Source organism: Balaenoptera acutorostrata, chromosome 9 (assembly GCF_949987535.1).
Source record: "Balaenoptera acutorostrata chromosome 9, mBalAcu1.1, whole genome shotgun sequence".
Lineage (NCBI taxonomy): Eukaryota > Metazoa > Chordata > Mammalia > Artiodactyla > Balaenopteridae > Balaenoptera > Balaenoptera acutorostrata.
Genome location: NC_080072.1, coordinates 7,947,791 through 7,956,660, shown reverse-complemented (window position 1 = coordinate 7,956,660; position 8,870 = coordinate 7,947,791). Strand labels below are relative to the sequence as shown.

Here is an 8,870-nt window from a genome sequence, read left to right as displayed (position 1 = left end):
ACCCACCAAGCAGAAGGCAGAGGAGACCTGAGTGACAGAGCCTGGCTGAGTCCCGTGTCCAGTGGCATGGCGGTCCACCGTGGCGCCCCGGGAGACGCAGACCCACGCATGCTCTGCTTGCTCTCCCGAGGATGCCCAGGTACGCGGCTCCTCGTACACAACCCCCATCTCAAGAGTCTCGGCTCCTTTCGACGGAGAGGCTTAACAAATCCAGACCCATCTCAGCATGTCTGGGACCATGAGCCTGTTTAGTGTCCCCGTGAAGAAGCAAACACCTGGTCTGAGGTGTGCTGGCTCTACTTCCACCTGCGGCCACAGGGGCTGCCCACGTCAGCCAGTGGGGGGCAAGGCCCAAACCCTAGAGATGCAGAAGGGGCAGAGACCGGAGTTAGGTGGAACTGGGGGCCAATCTGGACTCAGACACTGAGTTACCTTGAGACCTCGGACCAGCCACTGAAGCTCTTCCCACCCAGGAATAACATCACCTCCCCCAAGGGCTGTGTCAAGGCCAGTGCCCTGCACACACAGCCACCAGAGGGGCAGGCCCTCTTTAGCCACTAGGGGGCAAAACGCTGCTCCCGTCTCGGGATTTGTCCGCCCCCAGAGAAGCTAAGGTCCGTGGCCAATGGGACCAGAGACCAGTCATCGCTCACAAGCCTGGGGTCTGTTTGCTGTCTCCTTCCCCAGCCTGCTGGGACATGGGGGTGAGACAAAGACAAGCTGCCCCAAGGTACCCAAAGTCATGCTCAGCCCAAAACTTTGGGGGCTACTTACCAGCTCTCATGGGCTCCAATTTGCACCCAGACCCCAGCCCAGAGCTCGGACCAATGTCCCAACAGCACCCAACCCGAACAAACTGCACAGGACAGTTGGATTTGGAAAGTTTTTGTTTTCTTTTCCCACACATTTCCGGGGTTGGGGTGTTTTCCAAGACTCAGACACATTTGTTAACAAAGAGAGAAAAAAAAAACAAAACTGGGGGAGCAGGGAGCCTGTGGGCAGAGAAGTGACCCCAGCAGTACGCGGGTAATGCCTAGCTCCCTCTCTTCCCTGCTGCCCGCGCCCAATGGGTGCCACAGGCTGCTGCTCGCGATATCTAGATTAATTGTCTTCAATATATATCTGCATTTGCCTTTCCCCTCCCACCCGCCCCCCACCCTGCTCCTCCAGCAGCTTCCCCATCAATGCACGTCGCCCGGCGGCACACAACAGAACAGGTCTTCCCAGGCCCGAGCCCCTTCCCTGGGCGGAACCAGGCAGGCGCCTCCTCCTGGTGGGCGGAGCCATGGCTCTCGGGGCCATCCCGGCCCCGCCCCCGCTGGGACGCTCCGCCCACCCTCCCGCCCTTCTCCCACCGACTCTGGAAACCCAAAGGGAGGAAAGGAAGGGGGAAACCAGACACACACAAAAAGGAGAAGTGGGGAAGGAGGGTGGGGACAGAGAGACACAGCAAGCCTGGGGTGGGGACTGGAGGGCTTGGGAAGAGAAGGAAGGCTGGGGGAACAGAAGGAGGAGGAAGAAAAATGGAGGAAAATGAACAGGACGAGTAGTTGACACTGTACAAAACCCCCAGTCTTCCTTCCCTCCCAACCCCACCAAAATAAAACTACCCCCCTTAAAAAAATAAATCAACCCAGGGCTGTGAGCACGTGCCCTGCCCGATGGGCGCAGAGCTGAGAGGGACAGACAGCCCCAGGACGCACGATGACTCCGCGCCGGACGGACGGCAGGAGGAAGGGGACGAGCACGGGGTTTTCCTTTTTTTTTTTTTTTTTTCATTTTTTTGCGTTTCCTCTTCGTGGGAGAAGTCTGAGGCAGCCAGGGAGTGGGTCCCCAGGGCCCCGGCAGGGAGAGGGCCGCACCCTCCTCTCGGGCCCTCCCGGGAGGGGCAGCTGGCAGTGGGGCGCGGTGCCGGGGGGCTCAGACGTAATACTCCTTGTCTTTGTTCTTCTTGGCCTTGCTGGGCGTCTTGGGGGCAGCCGGGGCCTTCTCTTTCACCACCGCCCCGTTGCTCTGGGCCGAGTTACTGATGTAGTTCCGGCTCTGGTCCACCTGGTAGGAGCCCTCGTCGCGGTTGCGGTACTTGTACATGGCGTAGAGGAGGATGAGGATGCAGAGCGCCGCGGCCGCCACGATGCCCACCACCATGCCCGTGGTGCTGCTGGACTCCCGGATCACCTCCACTGCGCCCGGCGGGCCCCGCTCCCCAGGCCCCGTGGGGTTGGCTGTGGGCAGATGGGGGAAGCCGGGGGCGGAGGTCACGCCAGGGCGCAGGGGAGGGGGCCTCCGCGGCTCGAAGGACGTGGGGGCCCCGGGCCCCAGGGGTGGGTTCTCCAGCAGGGGCTGCAGCGGGTCTCGGTGGTTCATTTTGCCCGCTGGCAGGTTGGGGGCCGGGGCGGAGGGGGCGAGCAGCACCCCAGGGGCGCCCGTGGCCCCATCTGTCCTGAGGTTGGGCCGGGGAGCGGGTTTGCGGGGGGAGAGGAGGGTGGTGCGGTCCGTGACCAGGGGAAAGGTGGTGTAAAAGTCCTCGTCGTCCGTGGGGGGGAGGCTGGAGTCAAAGACCTCCCCGGAGGCAAAGCCCGAGGCCTCGATAGGCTCCTCGCAGTCGCTGTCGTCCTGCTCGGCCTGGCATGGGCCCCCGACGGGCGGGCGGCGGGCCGCGGGCGGGGGCAGGGTGTCTTGGGTGGCACCCACGCCCGTGAGGAAGGGGTAGAAGGTGGGGGGTGGGGGCACGAAGGGGGATCGGGTGGCCACGGGAGGGGGGTCTAAGGAGTCCTCCGTGATAATGGGCAATATTAACTCTCCTCCTAGAACAAGAGAGAGAAGAGAAAAGACAGGGCGTCAGCGAGGGCCGGGGTGCAGGCGGCCGGCACAGAGAGAGAAACAACAGCCTCACACACCCAAATCGGTTCCAATTGGCTTTGGCGGAGACTAGAGCGGGCTGGGCCCGCCCGCCAGCCGGCCGGAGCACTGCGCTTTAAGCGGGCAGCGGCTCGGATGCCCTGGGCACCCCACGCACGGGCTCTGTGGCTCTCTGGGTTTTGGTTTTTTGTTTGTCTTAAGAAACCAAAAGGAAAAGAAAGGAAAGGAAATAGAAAAGAAATGGAAAAAAAAAAAGAACTCTACTGGCTTAAGGCTTTAAAAACAGATACGAGAGCAGCATTTAAACAAACCTAACAACAATATCTTTTAGGGTTTTTTCTGGGTTTTTCTCTTTTTTTTCTTTTTTTTTTTCTTTTGTTTTTAAAAAAGAAGATAGCATACCACGGAATTCAGGCAACTTACATCAACAAATAGGCCGTGTGATTTTAGCATGAAGAAAAAAATTACAAACAGAGCTGTGTAAGCGGGTTCTCCCGGAAAAAATAAGAAAAAAACAACTTTTCCGTACAACGTTTCCTGTCTATCTGTTTGGTATCTCCCTCCCTCACTCTTCTCTCCCTGAACAACTTGCTTCCTCCAGAATATTCTCTCTCCTCCCTCACTTGTGCCCTCTCCCCCTCATTAAACACAAAGCTGAAATTTGCACAGTGAAGGCTGGCGTTGAGGAACTGTTACCACCACTTGGTGTCAGCGTGTGGGGGACAGAGGGAGCAGTGGGAAGGAAGGCTTGGGGAGGAGGTACATGGCAGTCAGCTGTGTAGGAATTGCCTCATGGGCGAGAGGACTTGGGAGGGGATGATCATGGGAAGGGGCTTTGAAGGCTAACTGCAGGTTGGTCATGGGGAGAGGAGAACTGAAGGTGGGAGGTGATGAGGTCCATGAGGAAGAGCTGGCAGGGAGACACAGGCACATTGGAGGAGGGTCCTGTCCTATAGGACTTTGGGAGTGGTGGTGAGAAGCCATGTCGAGGTAAGGAGGTGAGGAAGGACAGGGAGTGAGTGAGGGAATTGGGCAGGGACACATGATTCTTGAGCTAACCCTAAATCCCCAACTTTCTCTTTCTTCACCCTCCACCTCTGACCCCCACTGACTTCCCCCCTCCCCCTCCCCAGAACCCCCATGGGCCGCCAGGACCTGGCCAGGGCTTGACGGCCTCTGGCCCTCTTATTATTGTTAAAACAATAATAAAACAACGGAAAGAAGGAGAAAGCAAAAAAAGAAAAGAAAATACATACACAGCCATCTGGGAAGGATGCACTTGCTAATATAGGGCCCAGGAGAACTACTGGGGAGGGCCTTTGGGGTGGGGGTGTAGGTCTCCTCACTCCCTAGGTCTGATAACTGGGGTCCCCTGGGCCAAAACTGCAATTCCCATCAGCCCCAGAGAGTGAGAATTACAACTCCCATTAGTCCTTACAGAGGTGTGGACCACAATTCTCATCAGCCCCTGGGTCAACAACTACAACTCCCATCAGCCCCCTGGGCTCCCTCTCAAACGAAAGCACTGCAACCCACTGCTCTGGGGTAGAAGAGAGCTGCAGCCCTGGGTCTAGGTGGCTGGTGGAAGGGCTCCCTCCTCTTGGAGGGGCAGCTCTGGGCCTGGTAGGGGCTGTAGGTTTCCTCTCTAGCTCTCCCTCCAGCAGAGCTCAAGCCCCGCCCCCATCTGAGTGCAGCTCCCTGGTCTCTCTGCAGGGTTTGATCTTCAGAGATCACACCACAAGCCTCCCACCCGCTCCATGGGCGGCTTCTCAGGGCTTCACCGACAGACCCCTCTGCCCCAGTGCATCCAGGCCAGCCATGTGCCACCACCACCACACCTTGGCACCTCTTCGCCTCCTCCCCCAACCCAAAGCGCTCTGGTCTCCGCCCTGCTGTTCAAACACCTCTGCTGATCCTTCAGATCATGAGCTCCAGCAATCTGGCAGAGCTGTCCTTGGCCACACTAGCCAGCTCAGCCAAGATCTTGCTATTGAACTCACAGCCTTGCTGAGCTCCTCAGGCTGCTCTCCCCACCAGGCTCCAATCTCCCCCTGGAGAGGGGCTCACCTGCACCCCAGATGGTGAAGCCTCGGGGCACCTGGCCTTCCACCGGCTCAGCCACACTGGAAAACTGAGCCAAGAGCAGAGAAGCATGTTTTGTGGGGCTGGGACTGTGCAACCCCGGCTTTTTATGGAGGAGGATGCTGAGGCCTGGGGCGGGCAGGACTTCCAGGGTCCTCCAGGTGTCACCGTCAGGCTACATGAATGAATAGACTATCCAGTCCCTTCTGTGGCTCTCAGAGGCCAGGCGAGGGCCAAGTCTCACAAGGAGCCCCGGAAGGCCTGACTCATCCTCCCCACGCCTGCAGGAATCTGCTAGGCTGCTTGACTCTTGGCTTGGATTTTAATGTGGGAGGCCAAGACCTGTTCTGTCATTAATTCCTGTGTGACTGTGGGCAAGTTTCTTTCATTTTCTGGGCCTCAATTGCCTCATCTATAAAATTAGGGTATTGGGCTCCAGGCCCAGGGTGAGGCCAAGGCCTGGATTCCAGCCTATGGATGAACATAGCTTGTCCTCCCATCCCCACTGAGCCCTAGACCCACCAAGGATGGCCCAGCAGCCTGACCCCTGCGTAAGTGGCAAACTCAGCTGTTAGGTCTCAGGAGGAGGCTGGTAGCCCTTCGAGTGGTGGCATCTGGACGCAACCATGACAAGGTTCCCTTCCCTGTGTGGACCCTGAACACATCTGGGGTCCTCACTGCTGGCCCACACCACCTGCCCCCTTCCTGACCTTTGCCTTCTGTTCAGAACACCTTTCCCCTGCTGATATCTCATTCATCCTTTGAATCCAACCAAATACCTCCTCTTCCAGGCAGACCTCCAGAGGCTCCACCCTTCCTTGGGTGCCTCTGACACCTTGTCCCTATTCTGTCCTGGAGGCACACAGGTTTGGACTCACTGCCAGGGAAGGCCCTTGCTGGGGACACATCATGGCCCAGAGGGGCTGATCAGGCCAATCAGGGCGCAGACCTTGGCTTTCTATCCTTTTGCTCACCTCCCCAGTAGATGAGGGTGTACGGGGGCTTCAGGCCTTGGACCACAGACAAATCCTACTCAGCTGAGCGCCCCACCCCACCCCCGCAACCGACAACCATTTGCCCCAACTCACTGGTTCCTTAGGTCCTTGGGACACACAGGCTCCCATGGTCCCCCTGTGCAGCCTCCTGCTTCCCCCAACCCTGCTTCCAGAGCCCTCCCAGGCCTGGTCATATTGACTTCTTGGCCCTGCCCTTCAACCCCAGCCAATTCCTGGCCTCCATCTCTGGGTCTTGGTCCTGGCCCTGCGTCCCCAGCTCCTTTGGGGACTTTCCCTGGCCCGAGGCTTTGACAGCATCTCCTGAGGGTGTCCTGCCCTCACTCACATCCCCCACGCTGCCACAACTGCCCCTTGGTGTCCCCTTCTCCTGGCCCTGAACATCAACCTGCACCTCCCCGCCACTTCCTCCCTGGGCCCTACACCCTTCACCACAAGATGACACACTACTGAGACCCCACGCTGCCTTCCTTCCCCAGCTCTCACTCAGGTCGGCCTGGGCTCTGTGGCAGTGAAGTCACACACAAAGTAGGGTACCAGATTTTCCTGGGGTCATGCAGGAAGGGTCAGGCAAGCTTGCCCCAATGAGGAGTTAGTGGGGCCTGGAGGAGGGGAGGGACCCTCAGAGATTTCTCACTGCAGAAGTCCAACTGGGGGCTCCCCAGGCCGCCCCTCCCTCTGGGCTTTTGGGGGTGCAGACTCATGAAGACTCATGGTGCCTGGGACCCTGGGTCCAGCTCTATGCCAGGGGTGCACATTGGGATGGGGTGCCCCTGGGGGTCTGATAAGGACCCTGGGCAGCCTCCCTCCCCTCCCCCACTTCAGGCAGCTGCAGCATTTGGGAAATATTCACAGGAGCACTTATCATAGACGCCACCCACCCTCTGCTCCTAAATTGAATTTCAGTGCATGTCAGTTCCGCTTACTAAAAGGAATTCCATTCTGGCCAAGGAGACCACAAGCCATTCCCAAGCACCCTCCTCCCCCAGCTCCCCTGCCTCTGGGGGCTGCTGGGCAAGCAAGCTGGGCCCTTTCTGCCTTTAGGGCAAAGAAGGCCCTTGACTGAAAATCTACCCAAGAACCCCATTCCCACCCAAGCAAGATGTGCCCACCCCCAAAGAAGCATCTAGAACTGAGGCTGAGCGTCAGAGACTAAGCAATCAGCTGCCTGAGGCCTCATCCGCCAACGCTGGGTGCCCTGCCCAGGCTGTGACGGCAAGAAGGCCACTAGTCCACAGGGCATTTCGTGTGGATTAGAAACACGGCAGCCCCTCAGTGTGGCCACAGCCCTGCAGGTGCACGATTTGGCAAACAGTATCTCTGTGCAAAACTGGAAAAAGGCATTCTGTTCTCCTGGTGGACACAGCCCCGCTCCAGGGCGCAGGACACACAGCTTGGCAAGCGGAGCACTGGCTAGATTTCAGCCCTTACTCACCTGTTCCAGCAGAGAACAATCTGTGCAACTGTGTGCAGTGGCCTGAAGGGTACCACCCCTCCCCACCCGGAAACCCACACACAGCAAGGGCAAACGCCAAGGTGGAGTCAAGGTCAGAGACGGTGAAGCGCCTACTGTGTGCACGCACGTGCACCCAACCCTCTGAGGGTCTGTTTCTGCGCACCTGGGCATGTGTCTCTAAGCATGTGTGTGCGTGTGTGCATGTGTGCGCGCGCACGAACCTCAATGTATCTGAGCACATGAGCATGCGTGTCAGCAAGTCTTAGCGGACGTGCGTGCATGTGAGTGAGCCTGTGCTCTGTACGTGGTTTGTGTGTGGTCCGCCTGCCTCTAAGCCTGGGTCTGAGCTCATGTGTGCATGTGAATGCATGAATGTGTCAGTGAGAACATGTGAGCATGCCACCATGGGTCTGAACACACGCGGTTGTGCCTCTGTGACCACCTCCTTCCCTCGGGCAGTGAGACTACATTTCCCAGCATCCCTTGCAATTAGGTGTGGCCACAGGAGTGAGCAGTGGGCAGTGCCAGTACCGGCCCATAAAAGTTCCAGTGCCCGATCGTCTGCACTCCTTCTCCTCCTTCCAGTGACCTTGCAAACCACATGTTGAAATGGAGGAGCGACAGATGGGAGGACTCTGGATTCCCCAAGCACTCCTTGGGGCAGAGCCACCTGCTGGTCAGGAGCACCCAGGTGGGGCTTCACCTGAGTCAGAAACTTCCCCTGAAGGACCCACTGAGATTCGGGGCGGTTATCTGTTACAGAAACACGTGTTACCTTAACTAATACAGACACAGCCAGAAGTGGGTGTCACATTAACAAAAACCTGTGGCCCTCAGGTAACAATTCAAGGAAATGGATTTGGAGGCTGGAAAGATGCAGAACCACATAATGCAGCGGCAGGACACCTGGCCCCAACCGTTGCTTGGGACAGGCCACGTGCTTACTGAGGCCGAGGCACTAAGGGAAGGTGCCAGGAAAGTCGGGACGACAATGCCGGCTTTTACTTTCTGTGTTTGGTAACGTATTACAAGAAAGAGACAACGTTAGACAAGAATTGGTGCGTTTGCAACAGAGATGAAGGGACCAGAGAGAGCCCAGAAATGTGGGGCCAGCAAGTGTCAGAAGAACCACTGCCCCCAAACCCCAAATCTTAAGAGAGAAGACTGGAAACGGCTTTCAGGGATAGTGGCCCAGTGACACTTCCACCTGAAAAACAGGGCTCAGCCTTGCCTCAAGGATCACACTAAGGGTGTGTCTCCCCACCTATTGTTTCAAACGCCCTCAAGATAGTCACCACTAAATTAAGAGATGGGGCAGAGAAACAAGGAAATAAACAGGCTTGAGAATTATGTCTAGGAGAGAACTCTTGAGTGTCGTTCCGTTGACTGTTTGAGCCTTAAAACAACCTTTGGGCCCCCAAATACGCACGAGCAGGAAGAGGGCCATCAAGGCTGTG

The 8,870-nt window shown here is 57.5% G+C and overlaps 1 protein-coding gene across 28 annotated transcripts in view; it reads right to left on the bottom strand.

Annotated features, from left to right (window-relative positions):
- Positions 1-1,210: 1,210 nt before the first annotated feature.
- The window catches only part of NRXN2 (neurexin 2), a 109,085-nt gene continuing 101,425 nt past the window's right edge, over positions 1,211-8,870 (bottom strand). For 17 of the 28 annotated variants that reach the window (XM_057553550.1, XM_057553553.1, XM_057553552.1 and 14 more), the window contains one exon: positions 1,211-2,807. In XM_057553550.1, coding sequence (XP_057409533.1) covers positions 1,921-2,807 — 887 coding nt within the window. In that variant the 3' untranslated portion in view covers positions 1,211-1,920. The remainder of the gene's footprint in view (positions 2,808-8,870) is intronic. The other 11 variants (XM_057553558.1, XM_057553559.1, XM_057553565.1 and 8 more) reach the window with 1 other exon arrangement.